General features: G+C 41.2%; 1 protein-coding gene across 1 annotated transcript in view; it reads right to left on the bottom strand.

Moving 5' to 3' along the window:
* The window catches only part of COL4A2 (collagen type IV alpha 2 chain), a 190,436-nt gene that overhangs the window by 117,842 nt on the left and 49,079 nt on the right, over positions 1 to 23,515 (bottom strand). The window contains exon 4 of the mRNA XM_087435779.1: positions 23,257 to 23,337. Within this exon, the coding sequence (XP_087291905.1) occupies positions 23,257 to 23,337 (81 nt within the window). The remainder of the gene's footprint in view (positions 1 to 23,256; positions 23,338 to 23,515) is intronic.

Here is a 23,515-nt window from a genome sequence, read left to right on the forward strand (position 1 = left end):
CCTGGGCCGCCGGAGTGGAGCACGAGAACTTAACCACTATGCCACTGGGCTGGCCCCTTCTGTACATATTTTAAAGAATAATATCCATAACTCACAATCAAACAGCCACTCGACCCCCATTCAGAACCCTATTTTCTGAGGTTAATACAAACAGAAATCTATTACCATTGAACTGAGTATGAACCTTTAAAAAAATTATCTGCAGATCATTTTTCTGTTATTCAAAATGTGCATTTTAAATAGGGAAAATGTGCAACTATTTTCAAATTCCTTGAAAAAAATTGCTTAGGAAATGCAATAAATTAGTCCCCATTAAAATAGGTAAGTGGGGTTACTGAAGGTAGGAACACAGGGGGTGTTTTCTTCTTGTTGATTTCTTCTATTAATATTCCTTCTCTTATAATTGGATCAGTTTAAGAAATCATTTATTTGTTAAAGTGCTATTTAAATGTTAAATTGTTAAAGTTAAAATATTAACTTGTTAAAGTGATATTTAGTAGATTCTTCAATTTTATTTACTTTGTACAACATGGCATTTACTTTGTGTAAGTCATTGTAAGTAGAGTTTATGCACAGAGCTACCACAGATAAATGCTGTTTTATTTGTGGAGTTTCTAAGGAAAAAGATGATTCATGCTCTTCAGTTTGCAGCACCTGTTTTGATACTTGGTTCATGTGCAGGGTTGTGATTCATATATTTCTCTCTGGGGAAGTGGGAGGAAGATGGGTGCACATTGTTCTACGAAAACTCCAAGTCTCATTTTGTCCCCTTAAGTCTTTTACAATGTGCTGTGGAAAGAATTTATTCCATTTGGCTACTCAGCAAGGATGCTATAGCACTATGCAGCTGTTTTTGAGAACAAAGGTCCTCAAATATGCTAAACATCATAATGGCTTTGTTTGAAGACATTTGGAATGGAGAGAAGGTTTAGTCATGGATAGAAGGGTTTTTCCTCCTCTTTATATGATTTGATGTATGCAAATCCTTTTAGACCAGCTAAACTCTTTTTCCTTTCTGAGCTTAGCATAGCCGTCCTAGAGCAGGACACAAATGAGGCTGGTATTATATAAGGCAGCCACAAAAAATTCACCAACAACAATACTGTAGTTCTAGTGCAAATTTGTCCCACTAAAATAACTAATAATCAAGGCATGGCATCAAGCTCCAAGAGGAAAAACAATCCAGCAGAAGTGATATTATAAAATCTTAGCGTGGGAATAATAGCAATAATAATAATATGATGATGATGTGCTAAACTCTTGGCTATGTGTGTTACACATCTCATTTATGCCTTGCACCTCGGAGGTGTCTATTATTATGTCCATTTTACAGATGAACACACTGAGGCCATGAAAGGTATGCACTTGCTTACATGCCACAGCTGATGAGGGGGTGAGATGGATTCCAACCCAGACTGGTTCCAACCGACCTTTGGACAATTAGGAGGATTCCTGAATGCAAATCCCAATCGGATGAAGAAGTAGTTGATTATCTGAGACTCATCTTCTGAGTTGTCCTTGAAGCTGAGTCCTACCAGGTGTTCACTGAAATCCTGCATTCAGGTGTGGGTGGGAATCACTGATACCCAGGACTTGCTTGGCAGTAAAACCAGCACAAGTCCACAGCTCTGGCTCTTGATGAACTGGCTTAACAATTGTTCACTTCCCATAGGAATTACAGTATTTTAACTTAAAAAATTAAAAATTTAAACTCAGTTTTGCTAAAGAATTCGTGGTTATTCAGGTGTTTACGTGAGTAAGGCTGGGGTTGGCTTCGGTTCTTCTGGGGTGGGAGGCTTCAAGGGGAAAGGGGGCGCCAGAAGTTCTAGGTTTGAGATAAAACAATGTGGTTCAATGACTGTGGGCTCTTTAGCAAGTCTCATAGCCTCTCTTTTCTTGTCTGAATATTGATGGTAAAACCCCCTACATTCTTTAACTAAAAACACATGCACATGTGTGTGCATGTAGGTAACTACCTTACCCCTAACATAATATGAGAATCCAATGTGTTAGCACGTGTACAAATATGAACATATTTAAGATACTAATATTTTTTAAAAATATTAAAACTGCAAAGAAAAACGAGTATAATTACTATGGATTAGGCAAAGGCACAGGAAAAGTTCTCTTTAAAAAAGATCTCCTCCATTACATAAGAAACAATACTAATACATGGAAAAACAAAAGACCTAAATAACAAAAATTATGTTCCACTCAACCCCTAAAACAAAAGCACCCCAAAAGATTTCTTTCAAAATCTACCTTTTAAGAGGCTCATTTGGGTGAATAAGCTCTTATCAAGTGCCATGAATAATTTGTTCTTTAGTGAGATGTAGGTTAATCAGTAATCCACAGACACTGTACGCAAACCCAGAAGCTGTGAAGAAAGTGTGAAACCGATCCTTCCGATTCTTCCGAGCAGGATGGGCTGGGAAGACTGACGGGATCGGAACAGGCATTGATGAGGGAAGGCTGCCGTGCTAACGGTTACTTGGCCTCACAAAGGAGAGCTATAGTGACCGAGGAGATGCCACTAAGGCCGAGAAGGGGGAGGAGGTGCACAGGGGGAGCACGGGTGGACTTGAGGCTCCTGCAGGCAGACGAGGCTACTACGAAATGCCTTCCTTCCAGCAAATGCCGAGCTCGGCCACACCTCCTGAATGATGAGGACGACTCAGCCTGACACGAGCTCACTGCGTCCCAGACACGGCACTCACACCCTCTACATGTGTTAGCTGTTTCCTACACACAGTGTCCTCACCACATCAGAGGTTTCTCACATTCCAGAGATGAGAAAACTGGTGCAAAGAGATGAAATGACACGTCCAATGCCACGCAAGGATAAACAGGAGAAGCCAGCATTGGCTCCTCAAACCCAAGCGCCCTGGCTCCAGCGTCTCTGTGCCCAAGCGTTAAGGCACCTCCAGGTTTGCATTTGGGGGTGATCTGGAGGGAGAAGGAGTCATGCAGCCGCCTCACCGCGGGAAGTCTGCACGCCCCACCTCTGTCCTTCACCCTTGGTTCCTCAACTCCTGGCCCAGGGCCTGGCACACAGTAGGAACTCCAATATTGGCTGAATAAATGAAAGAAATGAGTAGCAAGATGGGCGAAGATCACCCAGCAGAATTTTTTAGGGGCTTCCCTGAGAGAAACTCTTCCATCGCACTCAAATGCATACTCTGCTGGAAGGCTCTGGCCGATTACAGTTTGGGCCAGATAATTTTCTGTTGTAGGGGTGGCCCTGTGCGCTGCACCAAGTTTAGCAGCATCCCTGACCTCCATCCACTAGATGCCAGGAATACCTTCCCCCCAGTTGTGACAACCAAAAATGTCTCCAGACATTGCCCAATGTCCCCGCGAGGCAACATCGCCCCTGGTTGAGAAGCCCTGCTGTAGCCACTCCAGACCAGACACTGAGGTAGGTTGTGCGCCGATGAACCATTGCCAAGTGAAATCATAAATGGGCTCAAACACCGCCAATTCCATTATCTCCGATTCACAAGCTCTGGAGAACGAACAAGGAAAGTCCTCCTCGCTGGGACATTGATGGTTCTGTCTCCTCCGGAGCAGCTTTCATTCATGATTTTGTCGACCGATATAAATGCACGGCTTTCCACTAAGGTCCTTCAAGACAGGTCGTCTTATTACGACATTGTGGAGAAGTAAATGCACCAAGGATTAAATTACTTGCCTAAGGACAGTCTAGATCAGATTGGAAATATTTTTCCTAGTCTTTCAAAGAGTTTTTACCTCCTAAATATCATTTAAACGCTGTCTGTAGAGAAAGCTGCATTCAGGAAGTGCCAGCTGGGTGGATTTTAATATGAATTTCAACACAGATGGAATTTGCTTCAATTATTTCCTTGTAAAACAGACTTTACTGATTATTTTTGTTTCTTGGAATCAATTCTTTTCAGTTATTACTATTTTCTTCTAGCTCTTTAAATCAACTTTAAAAGGCTGCCTGATCTGGTGGTAATTCTATAATCTTGTTCTATCCTGGGGAATCTCCCGGGGTGTGCGAGACCCAGAAGAAGGCGGCCTTGCTCTGGCACATGAGGCTGCGGACTAATCCCTAGACCAGATGGGCCTTGATGTCCTCACTTGCAAAACGAGATTTACTAGTAGGGTTAGGTGCTTCCTAGACCTAAAATTCTCCAAATTTGTCCCATATATATTTTTTGGATAAAAATTTTTCCCTTGTTTATATTTCCTTATGTCTGTGTTTTATTTACAAACTATGATGAGCAAATCTCTGATACTGAACCTTGTGAGAGTAAAGGCCCTGTATAAATGAAGATGAAATTAAACATGTATACATCTCATTTTTAGCAGAGAAAACAGAAAACCCTACTCAAAAAGAACAAAGGCCCAATGAAGCCCGTTGAGATTCTTTATTTCACATTATAGTTCGATTCCAGACACCTGGGTTATTCTCTTTGCCAAAGTCATGTAAAATGGGATAGTGGGCTTAGGATTCTCACAAGATGTGCTTTATACCTCTGTTGAGTTCTCATAAGCCCCATTTGTTCTTTTTTAGAGCAAATCACTGTCTTCCAAACTGGGTTTTGATTACTAACAAGAGAAACATTTTGACAATATGCATTTTTTTTCCAACCAGAAAAGTTTTGCAAAGAAGAAAAGCTGTGTTGAAATACTTGCAATATGTTCAAATTATGTCTGAATAAAACCATTATACATAAATTAGGCTAATTTTTATAAATCATATATTCAAATGATTTTACCTTCAACATGTTTTTCTATCACCTTGATTTTAAGCATTGTTCCACCAAATTTAGCTCAATTTCATAAATCTCTCCACAGTCAAAGCAAAAAAAAAAAAAAAAAAAAAAATTGGAGGGCAGGAGGTGATCCTCTGAAGAGCTGGCCCTTGGGGGTTATTTTGAAAAGCTTTTCCTACCGTCATATAATTTCAATGGCACCACCATTCCCACCCCTGATGGCACAGTCAGTTCAGGGCCTCTCAAATCAGGGCTGAGCATGCCCAGGAACAGCTGGAGGAATATTCCACAGTCCTGGGAGGGTGAGCACCTCTGGGCGATTTTGGCATCTACTGAAATGTGCCCTTGACTTCTGTACCTCTAGGGCGAGGAAACAAGCTGGAGGGGATGGAAGGTAAACCAGCGAGAACACCCAGGCAGGAGCGCAATCTGGGCTAGTCCATGTGTTGTAGGCAGGTAGGAGCTTCCGGAGCAAAGGGATGGAACAGCTGGGGATGAGCAGATAACAGACGTAACAAATGCTCTATTTGAATAAAAGCAATGTGACGCCAAGTAAAGATCCAGATGGCAGTCACTGCATGGAGAATAGAATATCCTGCCCACAAGATGTGACACGATGACCCACTTTGGTGAACATAATCAGAACCGCCATGGGTGCTGCGGGCGGCGTGAGCATGTGCTCCTCCCCACAGGAGCTCTAAAGGGTGGGGGAAGAGAGACCCTGCTCAATCCTCAGCTGGTTCATCAATGAATGAACACAGCAGCATTGAACTTAACAAATAAAATGACAGTTTCCCTTAACAGGACAGGACACGCTGGTCATTCTAAAGATCGATGATAACTGACTGAAGGCAGGTCTAAGTCTACGTCACGGTAAGGAAGACCACTTTTAGGGTGTGTTTTCTAGGTGTACAATGAATATCTGCTCAATAATCTGGCTTGATGTGGGTGTTGGGAGAGCACCTGCATGCAGCACACTCAGGAAAGCCTCCAGGTGGGGTTCCTGGACCAGCAGCCCTGGCATCACTTGGGAGCTGATAGAAATGCAGACTTTCAGGCCCCACCCTGGACCCACTTAATTAGCATCTGTATTTTAACAAGATGCCCAGGCTACCTGTATGCCCATTAAAGTTTGAGAGGCACTGGTTTGGGCAATTTGCAGGGTGGAACAAATTGGTAACACAAGAAAAGGCAACTTTTTAATTTTATTTATTTATTTTTTTTCCCCAAAGCCCCAGCAGACAGTTGTATGTCATAGTTGCACATCCTTCTAGTTGCTGTATGTGGGACATGGCCTCAGCATGGCCGGAGAAGCGGTGCGTCGGTGCGCGCCCGGGATCCGAACCCGGACCGCCAGTAGCGGAGCGCGCGCGCCTAACCGCTAAGCCACGGGGCCAGCCCAAAGGCAACTTTTTAAAATGTAACTTTTCCAAGATTAATTTGAACTTTTGCTAAAACCCTCTCAAAAACTATCAGAAAAAGTGACATTATTAGTACAAGAAACACACACACATAATTATTTTTTGGCCAGTGACTACATATGTTATATAATGAATTGCAATCCATGTATCAAATATCTGAATCCAGGCAGTATGATTAAAATGTACTTCAGGAGGGAGGAGACTAACATAGTATCAAGTGGTAACCAGCAAGTCAGAGCAATGAAAAGAGAGCTCGAATCCTCTGACACGTGTTCCAGATTCTCAGATCTGCCAGGAGCTGTTTATTCATGTATTCTTTACCTAGTTCTAAAACGAACTGAAGGTGGCAGATAGGAAGCTTAGAAACACATCTCTTACTGTCATGAGCAAGCAGGAGCTGCTCTGGATAGCAAACTCTCTTATATGCTACAAAATTCCTAAGCCAGTGAATGCAAAATATTTTTTCCTCAGTAAAAAAAAATTGTTTAACAAAATAAACAATGTGATACTAGTGGTACTTGCTCAGTATAATGATATATAAATTACCAAAATCAGGATACAAGCTGAAAAAGTCTTAATTTACCCAAGGCGTTTTGAGGGTAAAGATACGCTTCTGCAGAGCAAAAAAACTAAAAACTTAATTGATAAAATTTGTAAAAATCGTTTACATATAAAGGTATAACATAATCACGTTTTTCTTTGTTAAAATTTAAAGACCTCAAAGTTCAAAATATCCTCATTTATGCAATTTCAAATGTAGCCTTAATTTTGAGATGTTCACCCATAAATACAACATCCCCCTAAAATGTCCAGTTCACTTACACTCTATGTGATAAAGAGGATGTCAGGCGTGGAAGTTCTAGGAAAGATAACACATCCATGATAATATCCACCATTTGTCAAGTGTTTAGAGTATGCCTGACACTGAACTAAGCATTTAAGAAAGGTACCTCAGGGCAGCTGTTTCAAGTGGGTACTACTGTCCCATTTTACAGAGGAAGACAGTAAAGGTAAAGGAGTGTACGTGAGTCACCCACCATCTAGAGACATGAGTGGCAGAGCTGGAATTCGACTCCAAAGTCAAGACTTTCACCTGCTGTTCTCATTCTTGGATACCAATACCCTCGTGCATCTTAGAGCCCAATTTTGTGACACATCCACCCCACATTTCCTTACATTGTTGGAGGTCTTCCCTATGCCCTATTTGAGTAGGTCCTAAAGTGAAGGGCTCCAGGAGGGAGAGGGCTTAAAACCAGGGGTTATGTGAATTAATTTTAGGATTGAACCCACCCTAAGGAGGACAATTAGCAGAGCTATACAATATCACCCCTTGATATACGGAGGATAAGACTTGAAAAACCTCCAGTCCATTCAGTGTGCTCTTTAACTTCAGGAATGCTTCTGAAGAGGGCAGAAAACCACTTACTTAATGGAACTGGTGGGATAATCAGGATAAAGTTACACGTTGGAGGAGGCGTGGGTGGATGCAGAGATGAGCAGGGAGATGGAGAGAGTGGGAGGAGAGGAATTGGTGCCGAGGCAAACGAAGAGAACATTTGCAATATTTGGCAAGCCTTCTGGTTTACAAATAGGAGACTCCTTGTGAGCAAAGGGGAAAGCGAGAAGAGCCAAGCTGATTTGCCAATTCAGGGGACGGAACGGCCTCCAGAAGAGGAAAGAGAGCAGGATAAATACAAGCAGATGGGGGAAGACGGATTTTTAATTTACAAAATTGTGGTTTTATATATTTCTGTTTCTTCTCTGGCTTACTGGTTTTATTTAGGAAAAGATATAGTCGAGGCAGAAATGATGGGTTGAGAGAGAGAATACTTAGGAAGAATTGAGTTTCAAATGTGCAACATCATACCCAGATTTTAAAGGATGCCCTTCAAGAAAAGTCGAGAGTGAGGGCTCTAGGTCTGGGTTCAGATTTTGTCTCCTCAACTCTCTAATGATGTGACTTTGGAAAAAACAGGGATCACATCCTAGAGCTCGTATAAGGACTGAGAGTTGACCCATGCAAAGCCCGTACCCAGTGCCTGGACCACGGTAGGCCACCACACATACTGGGCATCATTACAACTGACAGTGACCCAGCTGGACACCCTTTTCTGTTTTTTCCTATAATTTATATCAAGTGCTAAAACTGACAGGATACAATTATCACTGTCTTAATAATAAAACCTGAGTTTTGGAAACCCTCAAGCTGGATAATTTGTAGGGTTATTCTAGGGTTCTTTGTCTAAGCTGCAGACATGGAAACACTGACTGTGGCTGTAGAGTACTGTGTTATCTCCTGGAAAAGGCGCAGAATCCAAAAAAGGGGTAAATATAAAACTGAGGCGTCACCTTGGCCATTAACCCACAGCTAAGAAGCGGTAAGGAAAACACAGAGATAGGTAGGAGCCCATGTAACACATGTTGGAAGATGGAGGTACTAAGATGGGATAATTCTCAAGGTTTGGTGGAGTTAGATATAATTTCAGGGGCACCTTGGATTCCGAGTCCTCCAGCTCTGCTATGTGGATATTTCTATCTCATGTGCACAGCAAAATATCTGCGAGCAGTGGCTCTACCTGAAGGCCATGTTACTCCACACAGGAGGTACCCTCCATCATGGTGGAACTAAGCCACATGCAAGGAGAGGAGAGACCACAGCCTTCTGTTTAAATCCCAAGTGTTACTGAATTTCTTAGTTCAGTGCTTTGAGTACAACAGTTGCTTCAGATTTGTTATTAGCTGATCCCATTGGGACGACTGTTCTATGAGATATTTTGATTTTTACTTTTTAGAGAAAAGAAGTCAAATATTTCACCACTAAAAACCCTTTACAATGGACACTTTATGAAGGTAAGGTAAAATATGTTCTTGAAAATGTGCTAGGTAATAAAAGTCCAATTAAATATCACCACTGTGAAGGTAAAGAAGGCTAACATCTGTAGAATATTCTCCCACCCACAAGACGCTTTTGCAACACAGTTGATCTTGGTTGGGCGGTGTGTGTAAGGGAAATCCTGGGGTTTAGGATTCTAAATCAATACGGGTGTTCTGCAGCCCAAGTATGCTATTGAAGTGGGACAGATACCCAAAATGAGTAAGAGCACCGGTAGGAAAAACTTACAATTAAATCATTACGATTCCTTATTAATTACAAAAACAGGCAGTGGACATCCCAACTCTGAGAAACGCTATGTGGACAAAAATAAACAGTTTAGTCACTAAACCATATGGCTATGGAAAAATGGGGTAGATAGCTCCATAGTGGCTAACAGACACCAGAATCCATACCAAAATTTGGAAATAAAATCATGTGAACCAGAACAATGACCTTCCATAGCAGGCATTGTGCACGCTCCAGACAATGGGAAATTTAGACACACAAACAAAAGACAAACAACAAAACCTGCCAAAAGGCATAGGAAACACCTGTTATTTTTTTAAAATGGAAAAAGACACTAATGAGTATTTCATATGAAGGATTTAAAATAATAGATGTTCTACTGTAGTGACCACAAAACAAGATTTAAAGCATTGTAGAAAATATCAGTGCAACAATATCTGTAGTTTAAATAGGAAATTTCTGTCTTTTCAGGTTATCTCTATTGGCAAGAGGAGAAAAGATCTTTATAGACAAAAAAAAGCTTACTTGTCATTCAGAAATAACCCATGTTAAAAAAGAACCCCAATTATATACAAACAGTAAAATGTCTCTAAATTTGCAACAATAGCATAACAGTGATTACTTTGATTAAAAAAGTTACATGGGACAAATTCCAGAGAGGTGAAACTACCCAGGGTGACACTTCTCATTTCCACATTCCTGTCCTGTCAAAAGAAGACTTAACAGATTCTGAAATCGCTCACAAATCCCATGAATGAAAATGGGTCAATTTGGCATGGTCGTCAGAGACAGAAACAGTATTTTTTGTTAAACAAAAAGTCTGTTGAGAGGTTTTGGGAAAGTCTTTCTCTTTCTGCTTGACCCCACCCCTTGCAAGGGCTGGTGCTCGTCCTTTCAAAGGACCCACCTCAGCAGTGGTCCCCAGGCCCCAGGGTATCAGCTCGGGGACATCAATGGCACCGTTGTCAATGACTTTGTGAAATATCCAATTGTACATGTTTCTTTTATGTTTTAAGTTTCTGTGAAACATAGTAAGGACACTTGGAAACTCCCAGGGTGGGATAGAGCATCCTTATTACAATAAAAGCAAAGGGTGAGGGAATTCCCCCAGCTACTCAGGGTGGAGTGTGATCCTGGCTGTGTCCGCAGGCTCCTGCCGTCTTTCCCATCTGTGAGCCAACTCCCTGTCTGTTTATTCCAGGAGTTCCTGGTGACTCAAAGCCAGCAGAATATAGAGATCAATGGGGCAATAAATGGTGGAAATGGGAATGACAGTGAATTCTGGGAATCACCAATGTCAGACCAGAGGCAGAAAAGTTTAATTCTAGAGTTATTTCATTTGACAGTGACATCTCCTGATGCTATTTCCCAAAGAACGATGAATACCAATGCCAAAAGGAGAAGTACCACTAGAACACTTGATGTTTTCAAAAACATTTTTCAATTCTTGTTCAAAGTGCTTAAACATCTGGACTAGGTTTAATGTAAAAACTTGGTAAATGTATAAAGGCAATAGTGTATTCTAACAAAGTTTCAGGGCATTAAAAATACACACTGGGCTTCATTTTAAGTTCTAAGATAAGAGTAAATGCTAAAAATAACCAAAATCCCATGTTGAACATGTGAATAAATGGTTTTCTACAATAGTAAATTGCTATTCTCCTGGAAACACAGACACACACGAAAGATAGAAATATTTAATAAACATAAAGATATATGTATACACACATATATGATGTATACATTTCAAATTCCTGATCTTATTTATTGTATCATATATATCTTAATTCCAGGAAGAGTTATCTAATTCTAGGAAGAATTATCTCAATTCCAGGAACTTTCTTTTACTACTTCAGAGGCTGCGAGGAAAGGTGCAGGCTGACAGCGCAGAGGCCCTCATCCTCCATAAATGCCAGTTTCAAAGGACTAATCTATTCATCTTTCTGATCAGCATGGGATTTCCATTACTCATCTTTCCTTCCAAGATAACGGACATTTTTGAAGGGCATCCTTTTTGTTAAATTTATTTCCTTCTGCTAAAGAAGTCTTTTTAATCTTCTGGAATTAAGGAGTTCATTTTCATCCACAAAGTTCTTTTTGTTTACTTCCTTAGTCTGATTATTCTACTTGAGGGTATGCAGATGGCTACATATCCCTTTTCATCAATGCTATCCTCAAAATAAAGTCCTAAAAATACCAGTGGCAATTAACATTTAGAAATCTCCTTTTTGGTTAGTAACCATCCTCATGGAATGTCTGTGTTGGAATTAGATCAGTATTAGACAAGTAAAAGAGAGAGATAAAAAAATGAAGAGCAGAAGAGCACCCTCATTTCCCCACCTTCAAAGGAGAAACTTTAGTTGTATAATTCAACAATTTCAGAGGCATCAAAGTAAAATCTTGGATCCAGGTTCAAAAGGTAATTGTGCAAATGGAAGACCAAAAGTCAAAAAGCAAAACCAAAAAAGGAACACAATGAAAAACTTACTGGGAAAAAAAAAGGATTTTGGGTAGAAATACATTGCTTGTGAGCCAACGCAATAATTTGTTTGGTACAAAAGGGTGACATGATTTTACGACAGCGTTTAGAAGCATAGCAAGGAAGAGATAGTTTCCCTCCATCCACACTGGTCAGGCAGCTGTTAGAAAGCTAAGTTCAAATGTGCAGGCCAGGACCCAAGAAGGGAAGCGAGAAACTCAGAAGGATGAGGTGAGGTTTTCACATGAGCAATTGGTCAGGAAGTCAGAGGGGCAGTTAAAGCAACAATCGATATCTTAATATGAAAAAGGTTAACAGGTCATGTTCTTTCCTAAATTCTGCTGAGATCAGTAAATTAGGAGGAAATGGAGTTTTGATTGGGGGCTGGTAGAGGGATGATGGAAGAGAAAGCTCACTGGAGTATGAGGAACTCTGTGGCTGGAGTGGAAGGCTGGAGTACAGACATCAACAGGGTATTTGTGGGGTGGGACGGGGAGGGTGGGATTCCTGTAGAGGAAGGAGGCGTGTGTCATAGCTAACTTCTATGTTGCAATTTTCTCAAGAGGTCTGGTGACAGCAACCATAGCACATGTCACACCTCTTGGCTGCTACTGTGATGGTCCTTCTGGTCTGATGAACCCTTTGTCAATGGCTCCTACTAATGGTATTACATTTTAGTGGTCTAATAATGATTGAAGCGCATCTGACGCTATTAACATAGCTATATTGTAACTATGCATTATTTCAGCCTTCTTGGATTTCAAATTAAACATCCTAATGCTATTATTTAGTTCAACCTCTTTTTCCTTGCCTCTAGTTGACTGGGAGTTAAAAAAAAAGACTGTTTAAATATAATACAATTATGGCACTAGTACGAGTTTATTGTATGATTTGTAGAGGTGAATGCTATGTTTCCAGGATGCTCTTTAGTTCATCTCCTATACAACACTTGAGGCTGATGTCACTTCCCGGCATCTCTTGCTTTCAAAATATACCCTTTAAAGGGAAAACCAGTTCATGGAAAACACTACCTAGAGGAGATATTATTTCTAAGAAAGATATGAAGCTGATAAGGGGACAGAAAGAAATGTTGTAGGCGCTCAAATACGCTTACTTTATTTCTTGTCAACGGCATGTCTACCATTGGGTTTCTCTTTTAAGTGAAGCTGTGAAATGAATCTCATTGTCGAAATTTTCAGTGGGACTCAATGTTATATATGAAAGCCTCAAAGAAAAATTCTGTTTTTGAAGAAGAGTTGAACTTTTCTAGTTCAACTTTTAGTAGTTAGATTATTTTCTTTTGCAATAATATACTATACTTTTCATTAATTGAGCGTTTTTAATGAATTTTACTCTGGACATATATAGATCTACACTGAGTTAGTTTTTGTTGTTGTTGTTGTTAAGTTACCAGGAAAGTCTGCCAGCTGCCTTCCCTGGAGTCCTCCAGGAACAGAATGGGTACTCATCAATCTCAGATGTATGCTTCCATCCCTCCTGGATATGACGTTGGGAAGAAGACTTGCCATTGTACTAGACCAATAATTCTATCTTTCTATGAAGAGAAATAGAAATATTTGCAAAATATCAGGTGCTAAATGATGAGGAATTCACCCCAAGGCCGTCTAGTGAGGAAGCGTGCCTTCTTGTTTCAGAGCTGGGCTCCAATTGTCTGGGCTACTCATCTAAGCCTCCCTTTTAGGTTGTAATGGTGTGGCTTGGGGCTGTGGGTGCAAACGGTAAAATCTGTTCAAGATTTGTGAATCTTGCCCTCAGTGGCTGGTGGATATAAGATTTGCCACTTCTCTAAGCCGGGGAGGAAAGAGTAAAATGTTAAAGCAACAAAAACAAAATAGAACTGCTGCCTAGAGAGTTACAGGAGCTGTTACTTTTGTTCCAAACCATTACAAAGGCCATGGCAATGTTCCTTTTACCAAATCTAAGAAATGCTAGTTTTGTGGACAGATGTTAAATATGTGTGCAATGCATAAAACTGATCTTGACATTAGGGTTCTTATGAATATATCTACTATCTTCACAAGGCTTTAAAAATGCCATTATTGGGGCCGGCCCCGGGGCTTAGAGGTTAGGTGCGCGCGCTCCGCTACTGGCGGCCCGGGTTCGGATCCCGGGTGCGCACTGCTTGTCCCGCCACGCTGAGGTGGCGTCCCACATACAGCAACTAGAAGGATGTGCAACTATGACATACAACTATCTACCGGGGTTTTGGGGAGAAAAAGGGAAAAAAAAAAAAAAAGGAGGAGGATTGGTAATAGATGTTAGCTCAGGCCGGTCTTCCTCTCACACACACACAAAAAATGCCAGTATTGCCACTTAAAGTGTATTTTCTTAAAAATAATTACTACCACGCAAAGCTAAAACATGCCAGCATTTTAATTTTTATTACAGAGAGGCCAATCTCACCATAGAATTCATTCGTCCTTCTGTTTCTTTATTTAAAACAGACTTTAAGTCTGAAGAACAGTGATAGGACCTTTTAAAGACGACAATTTAATAAAAAACATTGATGCTTATAATGCTGCCAAGAACTTATTAGGTCCAAGATATTATTTACCCAGCATTAATTACTTCCATTCATTTAGTTTTGCTTTGTTTTTTCCTTTCTGGTTCCAAACCTTGAGGAGTTATCCATCCCAACAGTGTTTGGATATAAAAACGTTTGTTCCTAGGGTGGATTCTGAATGTCCTCACAATGGCTTAGGAGGAAACCGCCATCAATGCAGGGCTTGTGCTGGGTTGCCGGGAGGTCTACTCCCGCCTCAGTTCTTCTTGAATTTAAACTTCTAGGCTGGACGCACAGAGGGAAGGGATGGATACTTTGATCTTTCTAATCAGTGGGGACATATGCCCTTCTGAAGGCCTGCTTTGTACTTCCACATGAGTCAGACATCTGACGACTTGAATGATTTGGTTGTCTACACCACAATGGACTAGTTCAGGTGGGATGCCAGAGGGCTCAGAGCTGCAGGCTGTTCAGGGTCTTGGGTTGCGCAGTATCTTAAGAAAATTTTGAAATGCCTAAAGCGGTTAAAAATAAATTTATTTTATGTTCACCCTGATGCCAGTGATGTACGTAGCATCTTTGCCTTTGACTATTAAGGACACGGGTAGTTCCCTCCGATTAAAGGAGAAAATAAGGCAGAGATGAGATGACCCCAATTTTCCTTCTTTCCAGGGTACCCACAGTATGCATGCATTTAGGTGGCAAATTCAAAAGGCCCTTTAGCGAGGAACGTGTGCATACGTCACTTGGTTTGGTCATTTCTGCCATTTTTTCCCTGGTTATTATTTTACTATTTCTGGAAGAAAACAAAAGGAGTAATTTCAAAACTTTGCAAAATGATCTATTAGTTTTCCTTCTATTACAGGAGCAGTCTGATGGAGGGGACTTGGGTGCAAGAGCATTCAGCCTCTCGTACGGACTGCCCAGCTCTGAAGGCCGGCGAGCTGTCTGAAGGATGGGCAAGGTGGAGTGGTTATGCTCTCTCCATACGAGACTCAACCGTGTAGACCCTCTCCTATCCCACCACATGAGGGAAGGTAAATTCAGAGAGAACATTTCTATTTCAGAGTAGCTTTTAGAAAGCATATCATCTTTGGTAAGAATTTTGCTCTGGTCTTTTTAGAAATCCTGCAATTGTTTACTAAGAATGAACTGGAAGTGAATAAAACAAAGCAAAGGCCTTTGAAGACCGGCGTTCCTTCTCTAACAGAAAGGGAAATGCTTTAATGCTATACTTGTCCAAACATTCCATCAGGAAGGAGGAAGAATGAAGGATTTCTAAAAGCAGAGCTCTAGTTGCTTTAGAAGAACAGGAGAAATGTCCATTTCTCCCACCCAAGTTTATCAACAGTCTCTCGGAGTCTGTGTGAGGTTTCCAATCAAGACATTAAATAGTTATTATTGTCATTATCCTGGCTGATGTATATGTTTTCCTTGGAAGGCCATTTCCCTAGAACTGTCAACTTGAGACTGGAATCCAGTTAACAACTCTGTCGCCATTCTTCGTGCCGGTGGCCAGTGTGGATGGCCTGTCTCCCTGCGGTCCTGCTTGCTGAGGCCACCGCCCAGAACCCCCCAGAAGCTCACGGGCACTCCTCCCTCTCCACCCACACTGACCAGCTGGCTGGCCTCACGGGGTCTTTTTTGTGCTTTGGCAAAAACCGTACTTTCACCGAAGTCCCAGTTTGCCACTCTGTTTTTCAAAAAAATATCTGATCACAGTTTATGGTAGGGGGAACAGGGACCCGCCTAGGTAAAAAAAAGTATAATTTTTTTCTCTCCACTTTGTTCCCTCTTCTGCCTGAGCTCTGAAAATGTCTACTCTGTGGTTTGTTTGTGTGGATGTACATTCAGACGGGAACACACGGGTGTGTGGTTCTCTCAGAAAGAGACAGTGGGCTTCCCCCTGCACCTCCAGGGTTACGGACTTTTCACTTAAGATTCGTAGTGTCTGAGGCACCGAAGCGATCATCTTTCTTCAGCAACACCTGAAATCACGAGCTCAGCACGATGTTTTCATTGTGAAGGAATGTGGCACAGGCTGCCAAAGCAATTTTTTGGGGGTTGTTGTGTGTAGTTCATCAGAAGAGGGACAAATGGATACATAAAATATGAAAACATTTTCGATTCTTCCTCTGCACTCAGGTACTAAGACACCAGTGTGCCAGTGCTTCATTAGTAATCCCTGAATATATACTGTACTTACTGTAAATGTGTTCTCTGCTAACTACATCATTTATCAAACATCTCTGCTTTGCTGTGACCATTCGCAGCTGTGTTGGGCAATTCCTGTCGAGGTTGATAAATGCTGGGCCAGAAACACTGTGATTAATTTCCACCACTGACTTTCATGATTCCTGTTATTTAATAATGTATTTTACCAGTAGAAAATAACAGAATCCAGGGTAAATTGTGTCATGCTTCGGGTAAGGGACATCACTTCAATAGCTGTGGAAATACTTTTCTTCCCTAAGTGCTGACTCCCCACTCTCAGAGTCATCTATGATGATGTTCTTTGAGTCCACTCAGGGAGGTGGTATTAAAATTTTGTCTTTTTAGACAAAATTTTAGATTTTGATAATGTATTTTTCCTTTTGGATGAGCTTGAAACTGGCCTGTTTTCTGTCAAATCCTAAATAGCATTATAATGGTCCTTTTGAAATTAAATATTTATCATCTTGGGGTGGGATGGAGAGTGGGCCAGAGATTCTGTAAGTGCTTCTCTCGTCTCCAGCTGTACAATTAACTCATTTCGACAACAGTTTATTAAAAGTCCTACTTTAAGAAAATGCTTACTTAATCTTGCCAGGAAGAAGCAAGAGTCACGTTATGTTTCGAAGCTTCGGGTTGAATTACCAAAGGTCCCTGCAGCAAAGCAACTAGCAAAGGAGTTTTCAGAAGCGGGGGGTGGTCCTTGATCAGAGCTCACACTGGAAAAGCAAAAAACCACAGTTTCCCTAAGTGGCCATGGGGTGAGGTGACCACTGGCTGATGGATACATTCTGCACACACATCATTTCCAATGGGCTGTACCCATGAGTCTATATATTTCTGAGATAACATCCTTTTTGTAAAGATATTAACCCAACAGGTTACAAATTCTGGTCTTCCTTTCATGAAATCCCAACTTTACACTGTGTTTTCTTTTCATCTATAATTTAATATTTAGAATATCCTCACATATACACTATGAGTTTGTCTCTTTCTTCCACTCTAAAGCCTCCACACTCACTAGAATTGTGATCTGCACTATGGTAGCCACTGGCCACATGGGACTATGTACTTTGAATTTAGTTAACTAAAATAAAATTTAAAATTCAGTTTGTGTGTTTCACTAGCCACATTTCAAATGCTCAAATAGCCATGGTGGACAGTGCAGACACAGACACTTACATCTTTGCAGAGCATGTCTCTTGAAGAGCATGGCACTGGAATATCAGCTCCCAAAGATTAGAGATATTGTCTGCTTTGTTTACTTCTGGGATCCTGGTGCCTGGACAGGGTCCAACATGTGACAGATGTGCAGTCAATGAACAAATTTGTGCCTAAATCTTAGTAGCCAACTCTGGCTACACGTAATTTGCTGCCTGTGTTAGGGGCCAAGTGTCATGGCACTTTCTTTGACTAGAACTAGACCCCAGTTGAATGGATTACCAAAATATGAACCTCACACCTTCCCCACACAAAGACCTCTGGGACTTGAGTAAGTTATAAGCTGCATGACTTCTCTAAAGAAGTCTCCTGAACAGCTTCTTGCCTTACTCGCTCAGTCAAACGGTCTCTAAGACTCTGACACAATCTTCTCCCCATCCCCGATCTTCTTTCTTGGACCTCATCTCCCACGAGTCCCTCCCTCCTTGCTCTGCTAGAGTCACCCTGGATTCCTTGCTGTCCCTTAAGCATAGCAGGCACACTCTCACCTCAAGGCCTTTGCCCCTGCTGTTCAGCCTCCTTCCCACTGTTTCCTGATGTATCCCCTTCTCTAAGACAAGTGCCTTATCTTAGATGACACAAAATACATATTTGGGTGGAAGGAATGTAAAATTCCTTTGCCAAAAGGAAGCTACGGTTCTTCCGGCGATGGCAGATATAAGAGAAAATGCCACTTTAAAAACACATCACCTACATGTGAGGTAGAAGCCGGGTGGGCACCATCCAAATCTGCTGCAACACCAGTTACCCTGCAGAAAATAACCAAGTCTTCGAGTTGTGCAGCTCCGTCGGCAGTGGACGAGCCAGAACCACCCTGGCTCCAAAAGCATGCTAAAAATAACCACACGGTTTTGAAAGTGGGTGAGAGCTGTGTGTAGACAAAGGTTATAAAAGCCCAGAGGCTAGGCAGTATTTCTGCTATTTCTGAATAATTCTTTGTCTTTTTTGGGCTGTGACAGTGCATAAAATGTTGGAGACGACTTCTGCAACCTGCCAGTTTCGTCTCCAGTTTGTGGCTTGCGCTGTCAGGCCCACGGAGGGCCAACGTGAGCTGGATGACTGCTGAGGGATGGGAGACATGCCAGTTCACTCATTCAGGGGCTGCTCACAGAGCTCTGGGAACCAGTCAAAGTTGTGGTTTCTCTTTTTCCCACTATAGTTTGACAGGGCCATTTAACCATCTCAATAATTCCCAACATTCTGGACTTAATTTGTCTCCGTATTTACTAATTTTTGAAATACCTGATTGCCTAGGAGCAAGGTGTCCTGTGAAGGATGATGTCATTAAAAGGTTGAAATAACCTACTTGATCGAGTTTATGGTCAAAAACCAAAGGGTTGGGGGAAGAGGAACCTGGCTAAGTAACTGAAATAATGAATTAAAATTGACCTCGCTTGGAAAAATCTGACAATGTCACAACCTTTTAGGGGAGTTAATACTTGAAGCAAAGTTGTCCTTTTTGTCTAATCAGATGCCTCCCCTGCTCTCCCTACTGTTTTGTGTACTATTAATCTCTATATCACATGGTGGCAGTCACTCTGCTGTGATAGAAATTCTGTAACAGAAATTCACTCTGATGCTTTCCATTCAACTGCCTTCCATATCCATGGTGTACAAAGAAAGAAAGAGGAAAAAGAACAGAAAAAGATCAGAGGGCCAGACAGCTTTGTCTGGTATTGACGACTGTATGACCTTTAGTGGTAGAGAAAGTCTGAAAAGTTAGTTTGTTGACTTTCTTTGCACATATCGCCCTGTGTAGTAAGGTGAATTAGGACTTATAATTTTTAATTACTCCAATATACTTGATAGGGATAATTTGAAATACAGACCCACCAACAACAATAAAGTCTTAAATCATTTCTTAGAGTTATTTATTTATTTTTTAATTTACTAAACCACCGAAGAGGTGGTTAGAGAATTGGCCAGGGAGTCATAACTCTGGAAGAAAGGGAGTCAGACCTCTTTTCATCTCTGCCTGTGTCCTTTCCCTCCACCCCGGAGAGCTCCCTCATATAGGTTAACATCTGGCAAGAGAAGTGCCCACACAAAAGATTACTGTACTGCAGAAAAAACTTATCGAAAAGTCCAAAAACTTGAGTTTTGCTCTGGACCAAGATTGGAGCAGGTCATTCACCCCCGATGTCACTGTCCTCCTGCCCTCCTGTGATATAGAGGATGTGGCCAGGTCATCCCCCTGCACCATCCAGCTCCGACTAGGGAGTGAGGAGTGCACAGACAGCTGGGCCACAGTTCCCACCCCTTCATACCCCAGCTACCAGCTTGCTGGAATTATCCACGGGGCTGGCTGGTTCTGCTTGTGAGAAACAATTCTCTCCCTGTGACAATCCACCACCCACCACTCAAGGGTGGAGAATCAGGCTCAACCCACTTTACACAGAGCTTATTCATTCGGTAACAGGAGAATTCATTTGGAATCGGAATCCATAGCACATTTTTGATTTCTGCTTAGAGTCCAAAAGTTATCCAGTAACATACAGTTTCTGATGTTGGCCGTCACCATGGTGAGGAACAAATTAACTCTACCCCATGTCCATATAAGGCTGAGCTAGCCAAGTGCTTGGGGAGTGGAGAGCTCTGCAGCCAGGCATTGTCATCGCTGCTGCAGTAGCACCGTGGGGAAAATATACAGCAAGGGACCCCAGGGGAAGCTGTGGGAAAGAACAAACTATGCACACAGCTCTTTGAACAGCAAAATCTGTCTGACTGCTATTTTTATGTATTACATTACTTTTAAAAAATACTATCAATCCAAAAGTAGGGCAGAAATAGCCCTGCTTTCTACAGGAACGCAGTTGCGTAAATTTGTTCATTAACGAATATTTAATACATGTACATCAGGTTTGTAGAACTGAAATAGATATCTTAATAAATAATGAAGTGATATGCAATTGTCCTAACAATAAATATCTTCAGTGATATACTGGGCTTACGTGTAGAAAATGATAAATGGTATAATTTCTCTCTCTTCACTAGGTTTTTTCTTACCTTTTACCATCAGCCATTTCTACCATCTTATTGATTTTTTTAAAAATAATTTTATTTATTTATTTTTTTCCCCAAAGCCCCAGTAGATAGTTGTAGGTCATAGCTGCACATCCTTCTAGTTGCTGTATGTGGGACGCGGCCTCAGCATGGCCGGAGAAGCGGTGCGTCGGTGCGCACCCGGGATACGAACCCGGGCCACCAGCAGCGGAGCATGCACACCCAACCGCTAAGCCACGGGGCCGGCCCAGTCTACCATCTTATTGATTAATATTCAATGACACACCTGAATCAATGGGGCAGCCTCCGGTGCTGACTGTTAAAACAACCCAATTTGGATCTGTATGATCCAACCGCAGTGTGGGTCTAAGGCCAGCCTTAACGACATGCGAGGCATTAAGCAGTGCAAAGAGAAGAGCAAACTTAGCAATGTTTCAGGCTATCTGAACATCACAGAGAGTGGATCCTGTAGGCCAGGCCCCAAAGTGGGGAATCATTGGGCTCTGTCTCTTGAACAAACTATTCAGACGATTGCCAAATCTCAACTTAATTTGATCAACGTTGATAACCTGGATGAACAGAGGAAAGTCAAACCCACACTGGGGTTTGGATTACTCACGTTACTCAAATTAACCAGAAGGTGTCAACCTTCTATTTTCCTTGGCAATGTGTAGAAACAGACTAAAGGTATTTTCTTATTTAGGGACAATGGGAAATAGAAAGGTCTCAAGGCCTGTACTGTAAACTTTCTCCTAAATCAGAAAGACCTAGGGGCCCTTAGAAATCATAGAAGACCTCTGGCATAATATAAGAGTACACTGCTATGCAGATAGCATTATATATTGAAATAATCAGAATGAGCTATCTTTACTGAAGAACAAAATTCTTGTAAAAGCATTATGGGAAATGTTGATATATTGGTTCTGCATCAGATAATCACAAAAGGTGAAAAAGAGTAGACCCAGTAACCTTCTACTCAGTTTGTTTAGGTTCTGTTTGGCCGATCACATGGAGAAGAACGTCAAGTCCCTCTAGAGCTGACTCCCTCCGACACAGGCGGGTCTCGCAGATATTTGTACACCACTAATTTATCTTCGCTGTGCCCATATAAGGCTGAGCTAGCCAAGTGCTTAGGGAGTGGCGAGTTCTGCAGTCAGGCATTGTCATCACTGCTCTAGAAGCATCGCTGGGAAAATCTATAGCAACGGACCCAAGGGGAACTTTAAATTTAATGAAACAGCTTCCATATATTTAAAAAATACTTATCCTTGTTAAATGTGATAAACGATCTTCAACTAGCAATTCCTAAAGCATAAAGTCCCCACTCCAAGCAGAAGAACTCTTTACTAAAACAACAACACAAAAAAACTGTTTTGAGGTTTGTAACTCATGATGAACACAGCACGTGGAGATGGAAACTTTGATCTAGTGGCAAGAAGCTCCTCAAGTGATATTTGCCATTGAAATAATAATTAGTCACATGTTAGTAAATAAGACCACCACGTTTATGAAGGGGTTCCCTAACACAAATTTTACTTATTTGATTTTTGGAGGGGACTCAGGTAGGAGAGGATTATGTTTTAACACCCAGGCACAGAGGCCAAGCTCCACCAAGACATTTCTTCCTCTTGGTGGGTGGGATAGGGAATGACTACTTTAAAAGCCAATTTCAGGATTCAACTTGGTGAAACTCATTGGGAACATACAAGGACTGCTATAATTTCTGATTCCAACAAGGACAGGGCAATGCAGGCAAGAATTTCCAATTGCCTCTCACAACCTGGCATTGGATGAGCATAAGTTCTAGAGGGAAATGCCTGGTTCCAAAGCATGAAGACTCAAAAGACTTTGCGTCGTGAAACAAAATACTGCTCCCCAAACCACCACACACCAAAACAGGCTTAACCATATAAATATAAACAATATCTTTTAAAAATCAGTAATGCCAAGACTCAAACATCAGCTTTAAAGGCAAGAGAATGAGATGCCAACCACTTTGATTGAACATATTAAACTCAATATCCATATTTCAAATTCTGCCAGGTGTGACAGTGATAATTTGGGGTGACCTTTTTTCTTATTTATTAAATGAGCTACATATAGGACTTTCAGGGAATGAGTGGGATACTTTTAAAAGCTAGAATGATTCTTGGTAACACAATGCCAGTGCCCTCTAGTTTGACAGATTCTGCAGTATAAACGCAACTTGTTTTCATTATGTGATATTTTTACAAAATAGATGTTCATGTATAATATCATAAGTATAAAACATAGTTGCATTACATATCCATATATGCACACATATATGTATTTATAACAATGAACAACAGAAAAGATGTTTCAGAAAGTTAACGTTTTCAATTTATTAGGAAAGTGGTTTAAATTGACCCAATTTTGCATTATATTACTGTTTCTTCACTGGAGAAGAACATACCTGTATTAAATTTCTTAGGAAAGTATGCAACTGACTCAGACAATTGAAGCCAGTTCCATTTAAAATGGAAGATACCATTGATTGCAGTGTCGTGACTTACCCGCCCTCCTTTCTCGGGGTAGCACTGGCAGCCTCCGCTGCAGTCTCTCCCTCCACAGGGAACATCAAACTTCTTCACACCCTGCGAAAACAAAACACAAAGCAAAGAAAGTTATCTAAAACACTGTCAACTACAATATATATCATAATACCATCTGCTGAGAGCCCTTCCAACTCTAACAACTAACTACTCATTCAAAACATTCAATAAGTCTTTAAAAAAATATAGACTTTAATTTTTAGAGCAGTTTTAGGTCCAC

This window comes from Ceratotherium simum, chromosome 10, assembly GCF_057802395.1.
Source record: "Ceratotherium simum simum isolate JZ-2026a chromosome 10, ASM5780239v1, whole genome shotgun sequence".
Lineage (NCBI taxonomy): Eukaryota > Metazoa > Chordata > Mammalia > Perissodactyla > Rhinocerotidae > Ceratotherium > Ceratotherium simum.